The following is a 25,542-nucleotide window of genomic DNA, read 5'->3' on the forward strand; positions in this document are numbered from 1 at the left end:
GAAAGTAGCGCATGTGCGGCATCCGGGTTCCTCGGCGCGTGCTTACTGCCGACGTGGCAGAAGGAGTGGCCTTGGAGCGTGGGGGTGGAACTTCCGGGGGCGACGCGCCGGCCCCCCTCGGAACCGGAAGTGGAGCCTGGGAGCCTTGACGTTAGGAACGAAGTCGAACCTGGATCTGGAGCCGGGTGAGGAGTGGCTTCGGGAGGTTGGTGGGTAGCAAAGCAGAGGACAGGCCGGGGTATCACTGGCCAGATCGGGGTCCTGTCTGAGAAGGAAGGGAGGGGCCCGGGGTCGGGGCCCGGGGAGAGACCCTCACCTCATGCATCCACAATCCAGAATCAGTCCTAGACCCTCCCTTCTCTTCTCCCGGCCCAGATTCCGGCTCCCGCTTCCTGCCCTGAGCCTGTTGAAGGGCGCAAGACGCTCGATCTCCTACTTAGTGGAAGTCTCTCTCATCGCGGCCCGAGAAGCTGGCTTGGCTTCTCGGTCTTGATCCCCGGCGCTCCCAGCCTCCACAGCTCGACTACTTTCAGAGTTCTAGGAAGCTTGCCCCGCCTCCTGGGTTGTCACCCTCGACTGTCCACCCAGAGTGGAGTTGAAACTTGAGCCTGACTCCAAACTCTTGGGTGTGTTTGAGGGGATTATTTCCTCGAGAAGACGCTCCTTTCCTACCATCCCCACCCCCACACTGACTTTAGGAAAATAAGAGTAGGAGGACATCTGTCAAGCTTAATGTAGTGACCTGTGTGAGGTTTAGGATTTGGAAGAACAGCTCCTGAGATGGCTTTGAATTTAAAGAGTTCTAGTCCAAGAGCAGCTCAGCTTTTCTGTAGTCAAGATGGCCCTACCTAGCAAAGGGGAGAGGCCCATTGTTCCATTGCAGTAGCTGTGAGCTCTTATGCTTCCTGGGTCCCTTCTGTCTATAGGATAGTTGGAATGATCAGGCTATGAAGAGTAGATGTGATCAGATAGTCCTGTTCTTGGAAGGACCTTGGAAAGGCTCTCCAATTTATTCCTTTGTTGCTGGGCAAGATTGTAATAATTTTGGTGGTGGCCTAGATTCATTACAAGCATATAAGAGCAGAAACAGGAGAGTTGGAGAAGTGCATTGGGATTTGGAATACTTATAGTCCCCTCTGCTAGAAGGATAAGGTGAATGATCTTTTTCCATGAAATCTAACTTTGCCACTGATCTTTGAACTGTTTCCCTAGGTTATTGTAAGAAGTTTTTGTGCCAGGCCTGCACTCAGTTTTAATCTGATACCTTGCTAGAGTTTTGAGCTGTCCTTTACATTTAGTGATTTTAATACTTCAGTTCTAAGGTCCATACACTTTTTTGGTGGGAAGACTGGGGATGGTGTAGCACTTGATTTACTGCAGTTTAGCCAAAGAATGTCATTTTTCTAACCGGTTACTCTAAAATTTGTCTTTTGAGGGGGAGGGAATTTAGCCAATCTGTTTTAGACATGTAGTCTGGGTGATTAAAAATGACTAGCACACTAGAGGGTATTCAATTTTGTGGAATGAATGGATGCTAGAGTGAATGAATGGAAAGTGGGAGCATTGTTTCATTTACCTGTAATATCACAATAGTTTATCAGTGGCAGGACTTCTTGTATGACTAGACACTAGAAATCATACCACTGGGGAATGGAGGCTGCTGCTCCATTCCAATGGGCCTATCTGAGGTTGAAATTTATACCCTCTTGGCAGTGACAAAGCATAGGGTTCAGAGTAACAAAATCCTTACTTTGAGGAGGCAGTCTGTCTGCTGTCTGGGGAAGAAAATTACAAAGATCCTGTAGTAGTGTGAGAATGATTAGGCTGATCACTGCCTGATAAGGTCAGTCCTTTTCTATTTCTACTTCCTACTGTGAATAGTGCTCTCTCTTTAGAAAACTGATTTTGACTAATTTCTCTCTTCTCTCTCATCTAATAGGTGAAACCAAGTCGGGGATGCTCTCATAATGAACGTTAACCAGTCAGCTCCACCTGTGCCGCCGTTTGGGCAGCCCCAGCCTGTCTACCTAGGGCATCATCAATCCAGCTATGGTGGGCAACCAGGGTCCACAACTGCCCCCACTTCCTATGGAGCCTACAATGGCCCAGTACCAGGCTATCAGCAAACCCCTCCCCCAGGTATGTTTCCAAGCTTCCTTTGAGCTGAGGAGGGGAATTAGTAGTCTTCAGGTTGGGTTGTATTGCCCTACCTAAGCTGCCTAAAAGGTTGTGGTGACTGGGATTGAGGAACATGAATCTGGCTCTTGGTCACTGAGAGTCCTGTGGGCAGTCTGCCCTTCCCTGTTTTTTTTTTCCCTTTTGGCCGCATCACGCAGCTTGCAGGATCTTAACTCCCTGACCAGGGATCGAAACCAGGCCACAGCAGTGAAAGTGCCGAGTCCTAACCACTGGACTGCCAGGGAATTCCCACCTTTCCCTGTTTTTTTATAAGGTGACTGTGTCTCTGCCTTAAGACATCTAGTGGGAGCACATCTTCCAGGTTCAATGGCAGTTCACCTCCTGTGAGTGTCACCCTGTGCAGCCTCACCTGGCTGCATTGTTCACAGCTGGATGGAAGGGTTGTGGTCGCAGCTCGTCCAGAGCCTGTGACTAGGATTAATTGTTTCTGTTGACCTAAAGTCTCTCTGAAATCACTTGTTTCTCATGTATATTGATAAGGCCTCTCATCGGACTCATAGTTCTATCTATAAATGACTCTGGGACTTGGGGAACTAGTTCATGGATGAAAAGTGTGATGTTTGTGTGCCTGATTTTTGGTGCCTCTCATATCTTTCTGCTGATATCATTCCTCTTCCTTTGTTTGAGTTTCTTTGGCTTCTTAGATATTGTCTAATATCAGGGAAATAAGAGGAAACCAATCTGGTGCTGCCTTAGGATCAGTGTTTGGCTTTTACGTTACTTTTTCATGAAGAGCAGCTGGTAATCTACAGATTATATTATTCGTAGGAGTTTTTTAGAAAATGGTTGACATTTGATCTTTGGTTAGGCTAGCTAAGGACTTAGGTATACCAAATGCTTTATGCTTTTTAAAACAGTAAATTCCATAAAGGGATATGGGAAAAAGAAGGCACCAAGGAGGCATAGGTAAGATTTGGGAAATGATTGAAGTTATGACCATTTTAATTATGACTTTGGAAAAAAAAATTGCGAAGTGGTGAGATTAGGTCTCAGGGCTTTGGAGAGCCTTACTCTGGGTTGGGACTTTGGCTGGACAGAGTCCACCTCTGATCTATCAAGTCCTGGCTTATCAAGATGGAGTTTGGCATTGCCCCAAGAGGAAGCTCTGTTATTGAGAGGAAAACATATCTGGTTCTTTGATGGCTAGTGAGCAGGTTCAGATTAATCATATTCCTGTAGGCAGGTTCTATAGTGTCTAATCTCTACTGGGGGCAGAGCAAAAGAAAAACAAAAAAACAATAGTTTGAACAGCGATCAGCAATATTTCCAAAGTGATATGCCAAGTAACTAATTGCTTTCTTCCTGCATCTCATGTGGGAAGGATGCTTGGGGGGAGTAGAAGTAGCTTTGATGGCAGCTCTGATGAGCAGAAAGGATGGAGTACAGCTTTTGTGACGACATAGTGACAGCAGTAATTGGAGGGCAGGTGACCTGTCCTGACTGAACAGTTGGGCAGGAATAAATTCTCCAACCCGTGGGAATACTTTCCTGAGCCATGTGCTATTGGGAGTGCCAACACTTAGAAATGGCTGAAAAGAAGATGCGTAGGATGAGTAGAATATATGAAGAAGAGGTTGGCAGAATAGTCTTCCTAATATTTATTTATTTATTTTGGCTGCGCCGTGTCTTAGTTGCGGCATGCAGGATCTTCATTGTGGCATGTTTAGTTGTGGCATGCGGACTCTTAGTTGCGGCATGCATGTGGGATCTAGTTCCCCGAATAGGGATCAAACCCAGGCCCCCTGCATTGGGAGCACAGAGTCTTACCCACTGGACCACCAGGGATGTCCCGAATAGTCTTTCTAAGAGGTGCCTTTCTTTACAACCTAGTTTAGAATGTTACTTGGTCACCTTCTGTGCCACCTTTCTCAAGTATGCTCTAAGTTTCTGAGTTCTGGAGTGGGATCCTTTCCTTTTTTAAAAAAAATTTTATTTATTTATTTATTTTTTGCTGTGTTGGGTCTTTGTTGCTGCGCTCGGGCTTTCTCTAGTTGCGGTGAGCGGGGGCTACTCTTCATTGCAGTGCGCGGGCTTCTCATTGCGGTGGCTTCTTTTGTTGCAGAGCACGGGCTCTAGGCGCATGGGCTTCAGTAGTTGTGGCTTGAGGGCTCTAGAGCTCAGGCTCAGTAGTTGTGGCTCACGGGCTTAGTTGCTTCACGGCATGTGGGATCATCCTGGATCAGGGCTCGAACCTGTGTCCCCTGCATTGGCAGGCGGATTCTTAACCACTGTGCCACCAGGGAAGCCCCAGATCTTTTCCTTAAAAGAGTTGACGTTTTGTCTAGGGTAAGAACGTTAGACTGTCCTGGATTGAGTGAGAGTGTATGGTGATCATAGGAAGGCCCTACATTTTTGTGGCTCTGGCTACAGCTTCACCTGTAGTATACCTGTCTAGGAGAGTAGAGGCTCTCTAGCTGGGCATCCATGTTCAGAATCTCCTGTAGCTGGAGTTGCATGTTGATGGTGTCCTTTTCATTACCAAGCTATGGTATTATGCTTGTGATATTGCAGTAAAGGTCTGAGCTTATTGGTCTGAGCTTATTGATTCTTGCTTTGCATTCCTTGCTCAGGGTGGAGGAGAAAGTTATTTCCCAATTGCTTAGTTTCTCTTCTTTACCCTCAGGTGTTTCAAGAGCCCCACCTTCTTCAGGGGCACCTCCAGCCTCGACAGCACAGGGCCCTTGTGGCCAGACTGCATATGGCCAGTTTGGACAAGGAGATGTACAGAATGGGCCAAGCTCCACTGTTCAGATGCAGAGGTACGTATTTGTTTTTTTTTTAAACATCTTTGTTGGAGTATAATTGCTTTACAGTGGTGTGTTAGTTTCTGCTGTACAACAAAGTGAATCAGCTATACATATACATATATCCCCATTATCTCCTCCCTCTTGCCTCTCCCTCCCACCTTCCCTATCCCATCCCTCTAGGTGGTCACAAAGCACCGAGCTGATCTCCCTGTGCTATGCGGCTGCTTCCCACTAGCTATCTATTTTACATTTGGTAGTGTATATATGTCCATGCCACTCTCTCACTTCGTCCCAGCTTACCCTTCCTCCTCGCCGTGTCCTCAAGTCCATTCAGAGGTATGTATTTGGCTCAACCTAAAATTGGTCTGATGAGACTGGAAGAATTAGGAATGTGTGAGGGCCTGTTTACTTTTCTTTTTTTTTTCTTTGCTTTTCTCTTACATCCCTTTTCCTCTTCCCTTCATCTTTTTGTATTTTGTTCTCATTTTTGCAGGTTACAGGTGCTGCTAATGTCCACCCTATGGATTATTGACCCATCTAAGTACCTGGGTTTTTTTCATATTCTTTCTATTTTTGTGAACTTGGGTTTTTTCCTTGACTAGACATATCTATAATCATTGTTATGGTCCTTCTGAGCTTACCCTACGGGAAAAACAGGAGAAAAGAACCTCAGGATTATTTATGTCTCTTCTGACTTCCCTTTTCCTTTTCCTTTAGATCAGGCACTTAGTAGGACTTATTGGTTAAGTTTGGGTGTGACCAGTTATGAAAGGAAAGATACTCAAAGGAAAACTACATAAATGATGAAAACTTTGGTGGTGCTTGACTCAGTAAACCCTTGTCTTTGCATGGAAGTCCATGAAAGGAGGGCAGTCATCTCTGTTGGAATGCTGTTTGTTTTTTGGTAAACAAAGAATAAAGTATAACTACGCATAGGGTATGTGGTAGTGGAAGAGTCACTTAGTGACATTTTTATTAGGTGTCCAGAATATACATTTTTAACATTGAATGTAAGCCCAGAGAAAGAGCCTAGGAAACTCTCCCTAACCCTCTGTGTTGGAAAACTCTGAGAAGCAGTATAGGGAATTCATTAGTTCATTCATCCACTTAAAAATATTTATTTTGTACTACTATGTGTCAGACGTTGTTCTAGAGGTTGGAGATAAAGCATTATCAAACAGATCAAGTCTCTGCCCTCGTGAGCTTATAGTCTCATGGAGTACACAGAAGATAACAAGTAGTCAAATGTAAATAAGAAATAAAACAGGGATTCCCTGGTGGCGCAGTGGTTGATAGTCCGCCTGCCGATGCAGGGGACACGGATTCGTGCCCCGATCCGGGAAGATCCCACATGCCGCGGAGCGGCTGGGCCTGTGAGCCATGGCCGCTGAGCCTGCACGTCCGGAGACTGTGTTCCGCAACGGGAGAGGCTACAACAGTGAGAGGCCTGCGTACCGCAAAAAAAAAAAAAAAAAAGAAATAAAACAGAATAAGGATATTGAGAATGAGTAGTGAGGAGGTAGGAAGCTGTTTTAAATACATTGGCCAAGGAAAGCCTCTCTGAAGTGATGTTTGAAACCACAGTGAAATGATGAAGGGAGGTACCCAGAGATCTGGGGGATGAGTGTCTTAGATAGACGGAACAATGGTGCAAAGGCCCTGGTAGAGAAATTAATTTGGTTGATGTGAAGAAGAGCAAGAATGCCAGTGTGTCTAGAGGAGAGCGGAGGAGATAAAGTAGGTACATAGGCAGGAACCATATCATGTAATGCTTTCTAAGCCGTAGTTAGAAGTTTAAATTTGATTTTAGTTGCAGTGGGAAGCCATTGGAGAGTTTTAAGCTGGAGAGTAACATGTTCCCCATTTATTTGTTTGTTCACTTATGTGATGGATCTTTTCATTGTAATGTAAAACACATACACAAAAACCATACAAAACAAAGGTATGGCTTGGTAAATTTTCATAAAGTGATTACAACCCAGATCAAGAATTAGAACTCTGCCACACCCCCCTAAAACCCCTTCCATGTGTTCCAGTTCAATCATCGCTCTCTCCCTCCCCCTATAGGTAACCATTATCCTAACTTTTTTTTTTTTTGGCCACACGGGATCCTGGTTCCCCAGCCAGGATTCGAACGCATGCCCCCTACAGTGGAAGTGTGGAGCCCTAACTACTGGACCACCAGGGAATTCCCTTCCCTATCCTAACTTTTTTTTTTTTGCAGTATGCAGGCCTCTCACTGTTGTGGCCTCTCCCGTTGCAGAGCACAGGCTCCGGACACGCAGGCTCAGCAGCCATGGCTCACGGGCCTAGCTGCTCCGCGGCATGTGGGATCTTCCCGGACTGGGGCACGAACCCGTGTCCCCTGCGTTGGCAGGCGGACTCTCAACCACTGCGCCACCAAGGAAGCCCTATCCTAACTTTTATAGTAGCGACTTTCTTGTGTTTTTTTAAAATAGTTTACATCCAAAGGTACATCCCTAGACACCACAGTTTAGTTTTACCTATTAAGAAAAAACAACTTGATGTGTCTTTTAAGTCCATAGGTTCCCTTTTTATCTCTTTCTTTTTCTTACTGTTTATCTGTTGAGGACTCCAAGCTAATTGACCTGAAGAGCTTCCCACAGCCTGGATTATCTGGGTTGTATATTCATGTTGCAGTTCAGTATTTTCCTTTTTCCTTTGTATTTCCTGCAAATTGGCAGCTGAATCCAAAGACTGGATCCAGATTTGATCCCTGTGGATAGGATGGAGCAAGACTTTGAAGGCACATAATATCTTTTTTTTAAATATAAATTTATTTATTTATTTTTAGCTGCATTGGGTCTTCATTGCTGCACACGGGCCTTCTCTAGTTGCGGCGAGAGGGGGCTGCTCTTTGTTGCAGTGCGCGGGCTTCTCATTGCGGTGGCTTCTCTTGTTGTGGAGCACGGGCTCAAGGTGCGCGGGCTTCAGTAGTTGTAGCTCACGGGCTCTAGAGCGCAAGCTCAGTAGTTTTGGCGCACAGGCTTAGTTGCTCTGCGGCATGTGGGATCTTCCCGGACCAGGGCTCGAACCCATGTCCCCTGCATTGGCAGGCGGATTCTTAACCACTGTGCCACCAGGGAAGCCTGCGCACCATTGCGGAGCATAGGCTCTGGATGCACAGGCTCAGCGGCCATGGCTCACAGGCCCAGCCGCTCCGCGGCATGTGGGATCTTCCTGGACCAGGGCATGAACCAACGTCCCCTGCATTGGCAGGCGGACTCTGAACCACTGCGCCACCAGGGAAGCCCCACACATAGTATCTTGATATCTTTCTTTTTATGATGTTACTAGTTGTTTATGCATATGTATGTTAATTCACTGGGTTTACAAAATGGTGATACTCTAATTCTTTTGTTTTCCTCATTTATTTGTTTGAATACCATTTTAGACAGTTCTTGTCATCTGTTATTTGGTTACAGGTTGTGCAATTCATGTAGAATAAATGCTTGATTCTTTACCTTTATTTCCTAGTCTATAGGGAAATGAGTTGGTTCTCTGTTATGTACAAGGTGACCAACTCTTATTTTTAATATCATTATGAATTATAGTTTTAAACATATTTGATGGGTTTCAAATCACTGCAACTATCATCATTGTTGGAGTATAAAGTGTCCTGTCTTTGACCAATGCGCGCCTCTTCAAGTTGATTCCTGAGTCCTTTTGACATGACCCTAGTAATCTTTAGGTCTAATGAGATGTTTCAGGCTTATTTTGTACATTTATATTCTAGACCAGGAATTACCCATTTTTCCAAGAAATCCTTTATTTTTTTGGTGAGAAATGTTATTTTGTGACTATAACCTGGGCACTAGGAATGTTCATTGCTGCCTGATTGGTCACTTCCTAGGCCTCTTCAGTGGACATAGCTAAGAAATACATACCTACATATATTAAAGTTACAATACCTCATTAGTTTAAATATGTACTTTCAGTTCAAATTCAAGACTACAGAACCTTTACTTAACCTCTTCATTATATCTGTATCTCTTTTCTTCCATACCAGGAGTCTTGATTCTCAAGACTGTGGGGATGATGGAATTTGAATATTGGAATATCCTACAATTTCTCATTTATTTTATCCCTTATTATACACAACAATCTCAGTATAACAATACTAATACTATCACAAATGTGATTAGTAAAAACATTACTTTTTTAAAATTTTGCTTGTGCTCTCCTCATTCTCTAATAATTAAAACAAATATATTTATTTTAAAAAAGAGGTCACGGGCTTCCCTGGTGGCGCAAGTGGTTGAGAGTCTGCCTGCCGATGCAGGGGACACGGGTTCATGCCCTGGTCTGGGAGGATCCCACGTGCCGCGGAGCGGCTGGGCCCGTGAGCCATGGCTGCTGAGCCTGCGCGTCCGGAGCCTGTGCTCCGCAACGGGAGAGGCCACAACAGTGGGAGGCCCGCATACCACAAAAATAAATAAATAAATAAAATAAAAAAGAGGTCACTTTGCCGAATTCAAGAGTAGAAGTAGGGAATCCTATGAGGAGGTTATTGCCGGTAGTTCAGGTAAGGGATGATCTTGGCTTGGTTTAGGATGGTAGTGGTAGAGGTGGTAAGAAGCAGTCAGATTTGGGATATATTTTGAAGGTAGAGTCGGTAGGATTAGATGTGAGTTAAGAGAGAAAGAGGAATTCTGGATGTCTTTTAACCTTTTGACTTAAACAATTTGGTAAATAGTGCTATTTACTGGGATGAAGAATATTTGAGAAGGAGCAGATTTGGGGGGTGAAATGAAGGGTTTTATTTTGTACATTATAGGTTTAAGAAAGCTACCAGCTACCAAGTAGAGATGCTGAATAGGCAGTTGTATATGGATCTGCAGCTAAGGAATAATGTCAGGACTGGAGATACAAACTGGGGAGTCTTCAGTATAGAGACATTATTTAAAGCCATGGGACTAAATGAAATCACTTAGAAAGTGAGCATTGAGAGTAAATAGTAGAGGTGAGGACTGAACCTTGGAGCTTACCAACATGTAAAAGGCAGTCAGAGGGACTTCCCTGGTGGTGCAGTGGTTAAGAATCTGCCTGCCAATGCAGGGGACACAGGTTCGAGCCCTGGTCCCGGAAGATCCCACATGCTGCAGAGCATCTAAGCCCGTGTGCCACAACTACTGAGCCTGCGCTCTAGAACCTCCAAGCCACAACTACTGAGCCCAGGTGCTGCAACTACTGAAGCACGTGCTCCTAGAGTCCGTGCTCCGCAACAAAGAGAAGCCACTACGATGAGAAGCCTGCCACGAAGAGTAGCCCCTGCTCGCCCACGTACAGCAACGAAGACCCAACGCAGCCAAAAAGAAATAAATGAATAAATAAATTTATTTAAAAAAAAAAAAAGGCAGTCAGAGGAGGAGCTATCAAAACACAATGAAGGGGCTTCCCTGGTGGCGCAGTGGTTGAGAGTCCGCCTGCCGATGCAGGGGACGTGGGTTTGTGCCCCCGTCCGGGAGGATCCCACATGCCACGGAGCAGCTGGGCCCGTGAGCCATGGCCACTGAGCCTATGCGTCCGGAGCCTGTGCTCCGCAGCGGGAGAGGCCACAACAGTGAGAGGCCCGCGTACCGCAAAACAAACAAACAAACAAGCAAACAAAAACACAATGAGGGACTTCCCTGGTGGTCCAGCGGTTAAGACTCCATGCTCCCAATGCAGGAGCCTGGGTTCGATCCCTGGTCAGGGAACTAAGAGCCCTCATGCTGCAGCTAAAGATCCCATATGCCACAACTGAAGACCTGGCACAGCCAAATAAAACAAACAAACACACTGAGAAAGAGCAGTAGTGAGGTAGGAGATTAGCCATGACAGAGTAGCATCCTGAAACTAGGTGAAGAAAGTATTTTAGGAAGTCAAGAGAATAATCAGCTGTGTCATTTGCTGCTGAAGGGTGAGATGTAGACGAAGAATTGACTGTTGGGTTTGGCAAGGTTCGACATTATTGACAGATGTAGTTCCAGTGGAGACATGAAGGCAGGTGAAAGAATTTCAGCTGGTAAGTAGGTTAATGTAACCTAAAACCCTTCTGCCACAAACATCTAGAAAGGGGAGAGGAAATAGAAACAATTTTTTTTTTCAAATACATAATCAAGCTTAAAAGAAAGAAAGTGAAATCCTCAAGTGCCAGAGACAAAGTGGGAACTGAAAATCAGAGTGGTAAGTTGACACTGTGGCTACCAGTGGAGAGGGTAGAAATTATTATCTTGAGAACCTGCGGGCTTAAGTTTAAGGGCAGAGCAACTAAGCCCGTGCGCCACAACTACTGAGCCTGCGCTCTAGAGCCCACAAGCCACAACTACTGAAGCCTGCGCCTAGAGCCCGTGCTCTGCAACAAGAGAAGCCACCGCAATGGGAAGCCCACGCACCGCAACGAAGAGTAGTCCCCGCTTGCTGCAACTAGAGAAAGCCCACGCGCAGCAACAAAGACCCAACACAGCCAAAAATGAATAAATAAATTAATTAATCAATTTATTTTAAAAAACACACAACAAGATACTCCTGTGTATCCATCAGATTGGCAAAATTAAAAAGTCTGACAGTACTAATTATTGCTGAGCATATGGAGTATCAGGAACTCTCATCCACTGGTGGTCAGATGCAAATTAGTACAACTACTATGGGAAAATAACTTGGAATTATCTGTTAAAATTAAAGATATGCATATCATATAAACCAGTAATTTCACTCATAGCTATATGCCTTAGAAAAAACTCATGTGTGTATAAACAAGTTGAATATATGATTGAATATAGCAACATTATTGATAATATCCAAAAATTGGAAAACCCCCAATATCCATCTGTAGTAAAATGCTTAAGTAAATCATGGCATATTTATTTAGTGGAATAATATTTAGTGATGAAAGAGAATGCTAAATGCGACAGCATAGATGAATTCATAAACATGGTTGAACAAAAGAAGCAAACTCAGAGTATGTACGATGTGATTCTGTTTACAAAAGTTTAAAAACCTGACATAGCTGAATTATATTGTTTTAAAGATAAGGGAACAATTATCAAGAAGTTGGGAAAGTAGTTATCTTTGGGAGAAAGGAGAGGGCTGTGATGGAGGAGAGGCACACTGGGCCTTTGGTGTATTCTATTTTTTGAATTGCTTTTTGGTTACATGGGTTTTTGTATTATTCAGCAGTACGTATATGTTTTATGCATTTTTTTCTATTTATGTTATATTTCACAATTAAAAAGTAAAGTATTGATACATTGGACTAAGAATTGTGTCTGGGTTCTAGTTCTAGAATAGTCTGCTACTTATACCCTTAGTGTCTTAGTTTTCTATCTGCTCTGTTTCCCTCATTAATTTGCTGTGAGAATTAAATAAAGCACTTAGAGATGCTTTGTAAATTATAAAGCTATGTACAGATAAGGTGTTGGTTTATTGTTACTATGGTATGTGATAGAATACCACGGGTTAGTGGAGAGTATTATCCATGTTAATAGAGTAGTACCATGGAATATAATTATTTTGACAAGGATTTATGAGCATCTGCCATGGGGCTAACAGTATGTTTGTTGCTATGGAAGACAAAAAATGCAAAGCCCAACAAAGAGCTTAGGGAGGTAAGTTTCACTAGCATATTGCCCAGAAAATACTAGTTAAATGAACAAATGAAAAGTGTGAAACTGCAGAACTAGTAGAAGCTGACCAAACATAATAAAGTTCTAGTTATTTAGTAGAGACAAAATAAGCAGGAAGGATAAATCAGAATTTCAGTTTAACAGGCTACCATTGTGAAGAATTTGATTCATTCTTGAAATCCCAGAAAGAGCTTGTTATGTATAATAATCTATGTTATAGATTTCTGCAGTAACATTACTGTAAAACACTGTTGCAATTGCTAGTTGGTATACAATGATATTGGAATGATTTTGAATTTATATTTTAATATGCCATCTGATACCATGGGAGTATCCAAGACAGTTATCCAAGTAACGAGGCTTTGCTAGATAGACCCAGCTAGAAGGCTACCTGGTTTATGTCCTGTTTGTCTAGTCCTTAACTCTGGTAGAGTTAGCATCATCTTTCTGCTTAGCATAGAATGCCAGACTTAGCTGACCTGCTCTTCTAATCTTAAGGATATTTCTAACATCTTTCCCAGGATTAAGTGATACTTTGGTTTAAAAGTTAAACAATCAAACTGCATTTGTTTGAGCCCACATTATTAAGCTCCTGTTGTGTTAATGCTTCTGTGCACCTTCCCTTCGACTCCTTCAGTGCTTCAGATTACAGAACTGAGGTGGTTTGTCAACAAAGGATTAAGGCAGAGGAGGTGATAATCTAACTAGCAGAGTAAATAATACTCTGATCTGAGGGTGTTCAACACATGTTTTTGGAGTGAACCTAATGGAAAACAAGGTTTGCCATGAATAATCACAGTGTAGATCATGAGGAATGTAATTTATTCACAAATATATAAAAATGTGAAGCCATATAAGAGCCCAGATGAGAGTAAGATGCTGTAAAACAATATAGTTTCCTATATGATGTGGAGCTCCTGCCAACTTTGAAGGGTATCTCAGCCCACTAGAAACCTCTGCCTTCCTTCTCTTCGCAGGCTCCCTGGGTATCAGCCATTTGGGTCAGCCATATTGGCCCCTGTGGTCAGCCAGCCAGCTGTGCTTCAGCCCTATGGCCCTCCCCCAACAAGTGCACAGGTGACGGCTCAGCTGGCCGGAATGCAGATCAGTGGTACTGTGGCCCCAGCCTCTCCACCTTCAGGGCTAGGCTATGGTGAGTAGCTGTGACCACAGAAATACTGTCCCCTTCTTTTTAGAAGCATCAGACTCTGGGGCTATACCTGAATCCCTTTTATTTCTTGTGCTTCTGAGCCCCAGCAGATGGGAGAAGTCATTCCTGCCCCTCATGTGGAAAGGAAAGTGATTTACTGAACAAGGAGGCAGAATGACTGGGGTTCTGACTCTACTTCTTCTACTTCTCAGGCCCACCAACATCGCTGGCCTCAGCCTCAGGAAGTTTCCCTAACTCTGGTCTGTATGGCTCCTATCCTCAGGGCCAAGCTCCTCCCCTTGGCCAGGCCCAGGGTCATCCTGGGACCCAGCCTCCCCAGCGATCTGTCCCACTACAGGCCTCCAGCTTCACACCCCCAGCTTCAGGGGGTCCTCGGATGCCTTCGATGACTGGTCCTCTCTTGCCTGGACAGAGTTTTGGGGGGCCCCCAGTGAGCCAGCCCAACCACGTGTCCTCACCTGCTCCTCAAGCTCTGCCCCCTGGCACCCAAATGACTGGGCCCCCAGGACCACCACTACCACCTATGCACTCCTCCCAGCAGCCAGGCTATCAGCTGCAACAAAATGGTGAGTTTTTCCCAAGGTCTACCTAGGAGCCAAAGGCTTTAGCAGTTCACGTGTTTTTGTTGTTTTTATTTGCTTTTAGTATTGCTTGCTAAGTGGTGAACTAGATAGACAGCTTCAGGGTATTATTACTAGGATCTGGGGTTTGTAAGATTTTTTTTTCTCTTAGTTCAGATAGTGTGGGCTTTCTCTGAATGGTCATTACTGTACCTCTCAATTCTACATTTATAGGAGTCTAGTAATTTCCGTGAGGCCTTAAGAAGAGATAAAGAAGGAATAATTTGTTCATCAACCTTGTGTCCTTGTCTCTTAGGTTCCTTTGGACCAACCCGGGGCCCTCAGTCCAATTATGGAAGTCCCTACCCAGGAGCAGCCGCTTTTGGAAGTCAGCCTGGGCCTCCTCAACCATTGCCTGCTAAGCGCCTGGACCCTGATGCCATCCCGAGCCCTGTAAGTAGATACTTATGTGGTCCTGGGGAAGGTGCTTGTGGCTGCCAGATAAGTGAGTCAACCTAGAAGAGATGTTTGCCTAGCCTTTTCTGATTTTCCTTTTCGTTCATCATCTTGTAGGTGTAGAACCTAGATGTAATTTTTGACTCTTTAACTAGAACTTGAAGTCCCAGAAGTCTTTTGGGGGCACTTTTACTTCATAGCTGGGCAGGAAAGGAAGGGAAACCAGGAGTGATCAGCAGTATCAGTAGAGCTCTGGGTTGAGTGCTGCATTCTGCCACTGCTGGACAGAGCACGGTAACCTCTGCTCTTCTGTGGAGTAGTGGGTGGGTCCACGTCTTGTCCTCTTAGATCTAGTAGGATAGCAGTCTTCTTAACGGGTAGAGCTGGTGGAAATTCTCTGGTGTTAGGTGGTAAGAAAAGGAAAGCCTCTCTGGATTCTCTCTGCCCTTATTTGGATAGTGTTTTAGGAGGAAGCCTCCAATACTTTTGTTTGTTAGCCTGCTGCTGTGTGGATGGGGAATAGTGATCTACAATTTCAAGGGTGATGTGGGGAAGTTGCTTCTCCCAGGAAGAGGGTGAATCTCACCCTTAGAGCCATCAGAATACTCAGGCCTTCCTCATCATACACAGAATAGAGGCTGGTACTGTATTCCCAAGTGGAGGCCACTTTATAGTTCTGTCTGCAACATTTGCTATGTCAATTACCTCACCATGCTTAGCCATTGTCATATTCCATTCTGTTCTCTTCCCTCTTCCTTTGGGGAACTATCATGGTGAGGGACCCAGTTGGCAAAGGAGGACTCTAGAGGATTAAGCAGTCCCTCTTTCCTTCTCCCTCCTTTAGTAAGAAGGAGAGTCTGGTTGGATGTGAGGCTTCTTTCAGCATAAGAATAGTTCTTACATGGGAGGCTTGGCCTTTTGGAAGGAACATCCCTCTTCTTCCTTCTTAAAATTTCTCCCATTCAGCCCCTCCGTATAACCCCTCTTGCCTCCTATTTGCCCCCTTCCTTATCTTTCTACATCATAGCCTGAGCCATTAAAGGCTCTTTTTTGGCCCAGAAACATTTGGAATTTCTGATCTAGGGGGGGGCCTGATTTCAGCAGTATGAGCTGGGCTCCATGGAGTTAGTATGAGCTAACTCCATGAGTTAGCTGTTCATGTCTAACTCATCAGGGCTGAGAGAAGTAACATCTGCTTCTTGTTCTTTTGTCTCCCTCCCTGTATTCCCCTGCTGCCTTTATTATTAAAACACTAAAAGCAACTCAATGAGCTGCCTCCTCAGCAGAAAACCAGACACAGAATAGACCCTGATGCCATTCCTAGTCCAGTAAGTGCAGGGTGTGTGTGTGTGTGTGTGTGTCATCCCTGTGTTAATGTCACCCATGCATGCCTGTGACCTCATCTTCACCTCATCCACCATGTCCATCCCTCCGCATCCTCTTCCCTTAGTCCTTCTAGACCCTTGCTTTTACAAGCTAGAAGGATGTGCATGCCTCGAGTCACCATATAATGAAGAAGTAGCAAGCTGTTAGCAGTGCCTTTAAGTATGGGATGGTAGAAGGTCAGGATCGAAGGGTGGGGTCAGATGGCATATTAAGCTTTGGTTTTAGTCCTGCTGGCTCCTCCAGGAGCCTGCATGTGATATAGGATGGAACAGGACAAAACTGAACAGTAGGGGCTTCCCTGGTGGCGCAGTGGTTGAGAGTCCACCTGCTCAATGCAGGGGACACGGGTTCGTGCCCCGGTCCGGGAAGATCCCACGTGCCACGGAGCGGCTGGGCCCGTGAGCCATGGCTGCTGAGCCTGCGTGTCCGGAGCCTGTGCTCCGCAACGGGAGAGGCCACAACAGGGAGAGGCCCGCGTACCGCAAAAAAAAAAAAAAAAAAACAAAAACTGAACAGTAGATCTTTCCCTTTTGGGTTTGATTTGTCTACTGCTTGTTGTAGAGAAACATGTGGGTAGGTGGCTACTAATGTACAAATTTGGGAAACTCATTTCTTACGGGGAGGGGTCAGCTGGTTTGGGAAAGTGTGGGCCACTTTCTCATCTAGAGAGTCTGTTTGACTCTGATATATTTCTAAGCTTCAACTCTTTCTGCTATGGGATACAGAGTCTTATTCTCCCTTTACTTTTTCTGGTTTTACCAAACCCATCTTGAAGTAACTGACCAAAGGTTATCAGCCTGCATGAAGGTCTGATCACCAGCTTTGCAAAATCTTTTTTTTTCCTTTGCTGGGTCTGTCAAAATGTGGGGGACTGAGGATTGGGCTATAATATCCTCTTCTCCCATATTTACACACTGATGCTTACCTGAAAATAAGGCAGCATCTGCTTCCTCACCTTACCTGATCATTTCCTGCTGTGTAATCCTCTCCTCACCCTGTCCCTTCTACTTTCATTGAGTGTAGAGTCATTCCAGGTAGATTTCATTTTTACATGGTTACCGTTGTCTGTTCCCCTGCTCTGATTCAGAATGTGTCTTGGGAAGAGAAGGGGAGGCAGAGGCTTGATGGGGGAGGGAAGTGGAATCTGATCATGTTTGCAGGCTTGTGATAAGAGCTGGAGCTTTCCTGGAGTAGGTATTATAACAGGGTGATCACCATTTATTGGGATCAGGGCGATTCATAAAGAAGCCCTTTCTCAATGTTGCCTGTCCAGCATGTTGCTGCTGACTGTGGAGTGGAAGATTGGTATTACAGCATTTTATATGATCTCCTAAAGGAGAGCAGGCCTGGTGCATGAGGCGTGTTCCTTGGCAAATTATTAGTTTCTGTGCTGCAGCTCCAGTGTTTCTTTCTCCTGGCTCTCTGCAACCTGCTACTCCCTTTTCATCTGTCACTTCATTCATTTCACCTCTTCCCTACAGATTCAGGTTATTGAGGATGACAGGAACAACCGGGGTTCAGAGCCATTTGTTACTGGAGTGCGGGGCCAGGTGCCACCCTTAGTCACCACCAACTTCCTCGTGAAAGACCAAGGTGAGAAGGGCATTAATTACTCCCTGCGGGGACTTTTTCTCCAGCATTATCAGCTTATGGATGGGGCTTTGTCAGTCTTTAATCAGAGACCAATCCCTCATTGGTCTCTAGGGGGAAAAAGCCACCATCAGCTCTAGCATTTGTTGGGATGATGGGGTGGATTGGCAATGGAGAGCCAGTGTCTGGAGTGATTCTGTGATCTGACTCAGCTTTTCTACCTCCTCTTCAGGGAATGCAAGTCCCCGATACATCCGATGCACATCCTATAATATCCCTTGCACATCTGACATGGCTAAGCAGGCTCAGGTGCCCCTAGCAGCTGTCATCAAGCCGCTGGCAAGGCTGCCCCCAGAAGAGGTGAGTCAGGGAAGGGACTAGAGTATAATGAAAGGGAGGAAGGGAGACGGATTGGGGAGTGAGACTTCTTCCTAGATGTGATTCTGGCAGTCACAATGGAAGAAGTCTTGGTTGGGCGGGAGGGGCGAATATCTTCAATAGCTTTCTATCACAGGGCCCATGCCTGAAGGGGTGGTAGGGATGAGAGTAAAAGCCCAAGAAATTGCTGGATGGGAGCAGAGTCCACAGGGGAAACACATTATGGAAAGAGTCAAGGCCAACTTGTAGGGGAGAAGACAGCTGGTTGCAGGAACCTCTCATAGCATGGTCATCTCCAGATGATTAGAAGCACATCCTTCTGTTTTTTCTTGTATGCTGTCCTGTCATCCCAGGTAAGTCGAGATGTTAGGACAGCATATTAAGGAAAAAGGTAGATTAGGATCCAGTAGTCCTTCTCTTACCTGGTTTGGGCCATGATCTGTCACCCCAATACCTGGAATCAGCATTGAAAGAGAGAGAGCTTGGCAGCTGCTCTGTCAGGCCTTGGTAGGATACCCTCATATTCATGCCTAGCTTAATGAACTTGGGGTGGATTTCTCTATAACTGGATACTCACGGCTCACTTTACATCCTGCTTCTCTGTCTTGTTCTGTGTTTTTCTCTTTCTTTTTTCCTGGGTCTCAGTGGAGATGGTTGGACACTTGGCTGCTGGTCTCTTATCTGTAGGGTGACATCTGCCTGGGCATCAGTAGGCTCACAGAAATCCAGGGATTGGAGAGGACAAATGTCATAGATACTTTGTTGGGAAAGGAGGTAGGAGTCAAGATCCTAGAGCAGGAGTGAAGGGGATTGAAGATTGGGCCAGAAATGAGAATCCTGGGTAATCTCTGGTTTTCTCCTCATACATCCATGTCAGCCCCTGGCTTGTTTGGGCCAGTTCCACAGTTGCTCTTCTCTTTCCAGAAGAAGTGAAATTCTAGAGATGAGGAGTAAGGAGAGGGGACTATAGAATTTAGACTCTTAGGGACATTCCTTAGAGACATTAGACATTTGTCCTCGTTCCCCTTCTCTCTGCTCCCTCCCCAGGCAGAGTATCTGAGCCATGCCCTTCTTCCTCCAGGTTGTTCCTCCTCATCTGTTGCCACATATAGCTCCCTGCTGTAGCTTCCCTCTATGTCTGAGCCCCTCCTCTTTGCTCTTTAGGCTTCACCGTATGTTGTCGACCACGGGGAATCTGGCCCTTTGCGCTGCAATCGCTGCAAAGCATACATGTGCCCTTTCATGCAGTTCGTTGAGGGAGGGAGGCGCTTCCAGTGCTGCTTTTGCAGCTGTATCAACGATGGTATGTTCACAGAGGCTGGGGTTGGGGGGGATCTGGATTGCATCTTCATTGTTCTCTTTCTAGTTAGATAGATGAGGGTCCGTTGGTTCAGGAGTTGGGGAAATAAGGCGCCTGTGGGGATGTGGGGCAATAGAGTGAGCTCAGCCAGGACCCAACTAAGATTGAGCGTGGACCTTTGAGTAACACTCTGCCCTACTCCCCACAGTTCCCCCCCAGTATTTTCAACATCTGGATCATACCGGCAAACGTGTGGATGCTTATGACCGTCCTGAGCTGTCCCTGGGTTCTTATGAATTCTTGGCCACTGTAGATTACTGCAAGGTGAGGGAAGGTAGCGTGGGGAGCAGCAGTGGGTGGACAATGAGACAGCTAAGACTTGCTGTGGTCATTTCCCTCACCCCGTCATTGTCCCCTTTGGTGTTGACTTCTCTCTAGTCAACTGACCTGCTTACTAATACCCCTCTCCCACCCCCGCCGCCAACATTTCCTTCCTTTGCAGAACAATAAGTTCCCCAGCCCTCCTGCCTTCATCTTCATGATTGACGTCTCCTACAATGCCATCAGGAGTGGTCTTGTTAGGCTCCTCTGTGAGGAGCTCAAGTCATTGTTAGACTTCCTGCCTAGGTGAGAGTTAGGAGCCAAGGTGCTTCCTTTGGATAATGATGCCTGGGGAGGGGGCTTAGGGGTGGGTGGCTGGGTTAACTCAGCACATCATGGATCCTGATGTCATGAAGTTGGGTGGTGGAGAAGGTGGCAACCGTGGGTAACAATGTCACCTTCTACAGGGAGGGCAGGGCAGAAGAGTCAGCAATCCGCGTTGGCTTTGTCACCTATAATAAGGTGCTCCACTTCTACAATGTGAAGAGCTCATTGGCCCAGCCACAAATGATGGTTGTATCTGATGTGGGTGACATGTTTGTGCCACTGCTGGATGGCTTCCTGGTCAATGTCAATGAGTCTCAAGCAGTCATCACCAGGTAGGAGTCAGACTGTGGGGGTAAAGCAGGGGTGGGGTGGATACAACCACAGAAAGCCAGAGAGTTGAGCAGAGGGTTCAGCAGATGGACAGAGGCTGTGCCTCAGGAGTTCTCAGAGTCTGGGGGCCAGATGACTCTTCAGGGAATTGAGGGATTTGAAATTTGGATAGCAATTTTGATTGCCTCCTATCACCTATCTCTTCAGCTTATTGGATCAGATTCCAGAAATGTTTGCAGACACAAGGGAGACAGAGACAGTATTTGCCCCAGTTATCCAGGCTGGGATGGAGGCTCTGAAGGTAAGGCTCGAGTCCCTGGCAGCCACCTCTGCAACACTGTCTTCTGACCATTTTACCCCCTAGGAAACAACCTCTGTATCTTCAGTGATTGATGGCTGTGTAGTGAGTCAGCTTGTCTGACACAGTTGGCACTGAGTAAATGACGAGGGAAGGGATGAATGAATAATGGATGAATAAAGGAAAGAATGGACAAGTAGATCTCTCTTCTTTTCTAGGCTGCTGAGTGTGCAGGGAAGCTCTTTCTGTTCCACACCTCCCTGCCCATTGCAGAGGCCCCAGGGAAACTGAAGAACAGAGACGACAGGAAGTTGATCAACACAGACAAGGAGAAGGTATGGGACTGGGAGCTGCGGGGAGGACTTTCTATTACAGAGGAACATGCTGTCTATTCACAATGCAGTACTCTTAACTTTCTTGAGGGGAACTGGGACTGGATCCTCTGCCCTTTCACATGTCACATCCATGACTGCCAACCTTCTCCACTGCTCCCACACCTCTACCCCATCCCAAAGCCCTTGGTAGACTTTTTTTTTTTTTAAGAGACTGTTCTGTTACTATTGCAAACTGAGAGGTAGATCTGAAGTCTTACATGTCCTTGAATATCCCACATTACATATACAGCATATACAGTTCTCAAGCAGGGTGGAACTGGGATCTTTGAACATTTTTTTCTGTTCTTCCCCAGACTCTGTTCCAGCCTCAGACAGGTGCCTATCAGACCCTGGCCAAAGAGTGTGTGGCCCAAGGCTGCTGCGTAGACCTCTTCCTCTTCCCTAACCAGTATGTGGATGTGGCCACGCTCTCTGTTGTACCCCAGCTCACTGGTGGCTCTGTCTATAAATACGCTTGCTTTCAGGTACGGCATGGGACTCTGGGTGGCAGGTGGAAGCAGGACTGGGAATGCCTGCCTGCATGTGGAGTGGCCCCTTAGCTGCTGACTCATTAATAGGAATAGCGTTGGAGGAGAAGACTGCACAGTGTACAGAAGAGAGTGTGGCAGTCAGGAGCACGGGGCTTGGAATCAGTCCTGGGTTGATATTCTGGCCCTACTATTTACCAGCTGTGTGACCTAGGATAAATTACTTAATTATTCTCTCCTTTGTTTCTTCATCTACAAAATGGGATTTTTATAGTTATTAATTAGGATTTGTCATCAGGATTAAGTAATTATATGTAAGGCACTTAATGGGATACCTGGCATGTAATATGTAATAAGTGCTTAAAAGCTATCATTATCATCAACATCATTATCTTCACTGTTACTGTCGTTATGATTCTGCAGGCTTGTAGAGTGGAGGGGGTGCAGGGAGATTGTTTATATGTAGTCAGTGATGTGACTCTGAGCCTGGGGGGATGCAGGTGGAAAATGACCAGGAACGGTTCCTGAGTGACCTGCGTCGGGATGTACAGAAGGTCGTTGGCTTTGATGCTGTGATGCGGGTCCGGACAAGCACTGGTCAGTCCTAGTTGGAGAAGAGCAGGTGGGGGGGCTCAGTCTGGAGGGAGGCACCTGTCATACCTTTAGCGCTGTCCATGTGGCCTCAGGTATCCGTGCTGTAGATTTCTTTGGGGCTTTCTACATGAACAACACAACAGATGTGGAGCTGGCTGGGCTGGATGGGGACAAGACGGTGACTGTGGAGTTCAAGCATGACGATCGGCTCAATGAAGAGAATGGAGCCCTCCTGCAGGTAGGGGACAGGAGGCAGGGGTTGGGGAAGGAGTGTCCGCGGTCATTTCACTGGATATAAATAGGCTGTAGGGAAGCGGGTGAGGGATGGGTAGAGAAGACTAGAAGAGACTGGAGAAGGGATGGCTCCTGTCTGTCTTCTAGTTTAATAATATAGCAGAGGCAGTTTTCCAAGGGCTATGCTGAGGGAGGGGTGTGAATTCCCCCTTTCTCGCTTCCCCTAGTGTGCCCTGCTCTACACCAGCTGTGCAGGGCAGCGACGGCTCCGCATCCACAACCTGGCCCTCAACTGCTGCACTCAGCTGGCTGATCTGTATCGAAACTGTGAGACTGACACGCTCATCAACTACATGGCCAAGTTTGGTGAGGGCAGAGGCAGGGCAGGGTGGGATTGGGGCTAAGAGAAAGGTCCAGGATGGTCAACAATTCAGCATTCCTGAGTGGGTGTGATGGTGGGAAGGCACATGTGATGGAGTGGCTGACCAGTGACTGTGCTGTCTCCCTTTCCCATCCAGCATACCGGGGGGTCCTGAGCAGCCCTGTGAAGACTGTTCGTGACACTCTTATCACTCAGTGTGCCCAGATCTTGGCCTGTTACAGAAAGAACTGTGCCAGCCCCTCCTCTGCAGGACAGGTAGGGAAAGCATATTGGTGGAGGAGTTGTTGGGATACATTTTTGCATTGGGAGGGATTTCTCATGATTATTGACTTTGTTTCGATAACCCCCTTAGTTGATCCTTCCTGAGTGCATGAAGCTACTCCCAGTTTACCTGAACTGTGTATTGAAGAGTGATGTCCTGCAGCCTGGAGCTGAAGTCACTACTGATGACCGGGCCTACGTCCGACAGCTGGTTACCTCCATGGATGTGGCTGAGACCAATGTCTTCTTCTATCCTCGGCTCCTACCGTTGGTGCGACTGAGTGCTGGAGTGTGAGACATTGTAGTGAGAAAGGGACATCATAGGAGGAGGAAGGGAAGGATTAATATTATCTGTGTCTGACACTCATGAATATTTTACCTATCTTATCTGATGTAATAATTTCATACTGAGAGTTACTCAGGTGCTTAGCTTTCTGAAATTTCTTGTGTATGGGGATGAAGGATGGGGGTGTGGGTGGGCAAACGAGTCTTATGGTCCTTGGTAACCGTTTGCCCCCTTCCTTTTGTCTAGACAAAGTCTCCCATTGAGAATACCACTGAACCACCAGCAGTTCGAGCATCTGAAGAGCGTCTAAGCAACGGGGATATATATTTGCTGGAGAATGGGCTCAACCTCTTCCTCTGGGTGGGAGCAAGTGTCCAACAGGGTGTTGTCCAGAGCCTCTTCGGTGTCTCCTCCTTCAGTCAGATCACCAGTGGCTTGGTGAGGGCAGGGAGTCAAGGAGAATGTGGGTGTGGAAGTAGACTCTGTGATATGAGTTAGGAGCCAAGAAAAGTGTGCTCATTCCCTTAAATAGCAGGGTACACTTAGAGAGGGAGGGTGCTGTCATTCTTCACAGGCTTCCATATTTCAGATAATGCATAAATCTGTGCTGTCCCATCTTCACTTCTGGATTCAGCATACCTTACCATAAGGATAAATGAATTTTGTGTTCCAGAGTGTTCTGCCAGTTCTGGATAATCTACTGTCCAAGAAGGTGCAAGGCCTCATTGACAGTTTGAGGGCACAGAGATCGCGGTACATGAAGGTAACACTGATCCGAACCTGGATTTCTTACCTTGTCAAGTCCTCACTGGGAAGGGGGATGGGGAGTAAGTGACTAGATAATGGGATTTTAGGGCATGTTTAATTCCCTTTAGCCCTGCCTCATGACCCTGTGTTCTGGCCGTAGCTTATTGTGGTGAAACAAGAGGACAAGCTGGAGACACTGTTCAAACACTTCCTGGTGGAAGACAAGAGCCTGAGCGGCGGAGCATCCTATGTGGACTTTCTCTGTCATATGCACAAGGAGATTCGGCAGCTACTGAGCTAGAGCATGTGGTAAACAGCATAGGGTCCAGGCCAGCTTCCAGAAAGTACCCCAGGACAGCAGAGAAATTGGGACAGTTCCATATATTATAAGTCATTTAAGCTGACCTCAGTCTCTTTGGGGGGAGGGGGAGGTATAAGGAGACACCTTCTTTCTGGGCTCAAGTATCCTACCACTCTGTCATGTCCTGCTGTTGGAAGGTGCCCCTGTCCCCTCACTTTACCATTTTCCTGCTAATCCTGTCGTAATGAATGTAGTTTCTCAGTTCACTGTATATGATTTGGTGTTGGGGGATTTGGAGCCACCCAGACCCTGATAATATTATGTGTCCCTTTGGACCAGCCTCCAAGAAGAGAAGGGCAGACAGGAAGGAGTGAGGATCCCAGGGTATTACAGGGGGAGGGGCTGCGAAGTCAGCTCATTGTCATCAACAACTTCCTATATTAGGGATAAACATACTTACAGGTGCACAAGAGCTGGGGTATAGACCATAGATGGTAGAGAGAAAAGTGGTCGGTCTTCTTGGGCCTGGAAGTCAACAGCCAACTCAGAGTGACTGAGGGTGGTTGATTAGCTTTCTTGCTCTCTTCCACTGATCTTTCTCTCTCCTGAAATGATTGGTGATCACTTGGTGAATAGAGGCACGTAATCAGAAATGAACGAGCCTGGGAACAGAGTTGCAAATTATATTAAGACCTGGTAGCGGTATCAGTCTCCTTTCCAGCTGGAGAGGCCCCAACACTGGATGGTTCTGTAGGGAGCCTGGCCATCGACTTGCAATACCTCACAGAGCCAGCCCGTATCCCACTCTGAGCTCCCGCTGGAAGCACTGCTCTCCAAGCTGGAGGTTGTTGGAGAGAGAGGCAGAGGTGGCTAGTCTTTCCTGCTAGGACACCACTCAGGCTTTCGTACTGACAGAGTGGCTGACAGTTATCTTCCAACCCCACCTAGCTGGGGCAGGACAAGGGCTAGGCTTGATGGTGGCCAGGCTTGCCTGCCCCCAGCCCAGGACGCCCCTGCTCTGGACCTCTCATTTCTCTTCGTTGGTTTATTTTTCAATGCATCTTTAATTTGTAAAGAAATAAAATAAATTAAGATGTAACCAGCAGCCTCCGTTTTATCTGCGACGTATCACTTTCCTTGCAGTACTTCCTGCCAGGATTAGCGGCTCCCGCGAAGTGGCCGGC

The 25,542-nt window shown here is 46.2% G+C and overlaps 1 protein-coding gene across 3 annotated transcripts; it reads left to right on the forward strand.

Annotated features, from left to right (window-relative positions):
• Nucleotides 1–124: 124 nt before the first annotated feature.
• SEC24C (SEC24 homolog C, COPII coat complex component) lies at nt 125–25,461 on the forward strand. Of its 3 annotated transcripts, XM_029245464.1 has the most exons (23): nt 125–185; nt 1,940–2,139; nt 4,823–4,958; nt 13,552–13,727; nt 13,937–14,311; nt 14,622–14,758; nt 17,629–17,740; nt 17,970–18,097; nt 19,280–19,418; nt 19,624–19,739; nt 19,918–20,042; nt 20,204–20,395; nt 20,601–20,694; nt 20,910–21,026; nt 21,380–21,550; nt 22,054–22,150; nt 22,240–22,385; nt 22,609–22,747; nt 22,900–23,018; nt 23,116–23,295; nt 23,557–23,748; nt 23,984–24,073; nt 24,218–25,461. In XM_029245464.1, exons 2-23 carry the CDS (start codon nt 1,968–1,970, stop codon nt 24,356–24,358), a joined length of 3,294 nt encoding a protein of 1,097 aa, XP_029101297.1. In that variant the 5' UTR covers nt 125–185; nt 1,940–1,967; the 3' UTR covers nt 24,359–25,461. The 3 variants fall into 3 exon arrangements, with proteins under 3 accessions (XP_029101297.1, XP_029101298.1, XP_029101299.1); XM_029245465.1 differs by lacking the exons at nt 125–185; nt 1,940–2,139; nt 4,823–4,958 and having other exon boundaries at nt 13,570–13,727; nt 13,937–13,984; nt 14,083–14,311; nt 24,218–24,619; XM_029245466.1 differs by lacking the exons at nt 125–185; nt 1,940–2,139; nt 4,823–4,958 and having other exon boundaries at nt 13,712–13,727; nt 13,835–14,311; nt 24,218–24,619.
• Nucleotides 25,462–25,542: the final 81 nt, after the last annotated feature.

Source organism: Monodon monoceros, unplaced genomic scaffold (assembly GCF_005190385.1).
Source record: "Monodon monoceros isolate NGI ecotype Baffin Bay Population unplaced genomic scaffold, NGI_Narwhal_1 Super_Scaffold_4, whole genome shotgun sequence".
In the NCBI taxonomy this organism is placed as follows: Eukaryota; Metazoa; Chordata; class Mammalia; order Artiodactyla; family Monodontidae; genus Monodon; species Monodon monoceros.

Excerpts from the sequence above, each read along its gene's own strand:
- SEC24C (XM_029245464.1), top strand. The coding sequence starts at position 1,968 with ATGAACGTTAACCAGTCAGCTCCACCTGTGCCGCCGTTTGGGCAGCCC. Across the intron at positions 2,140-4,822 it reads TCAGCAAACCCCTCCCCCAG|GTGTTTCAAGAGCCCCACCT; the intron begins GTATGTTTCCAA and ends CTTTACCCTCAG. Across the intron at positions 13,728-13,936 it reads ACCTTCAGGGCTAGGCTATG|GCCCACCAACATCGCTGGCC; the intron begins GTGAGTAGCTGT and ends TCTACTTCTCAG.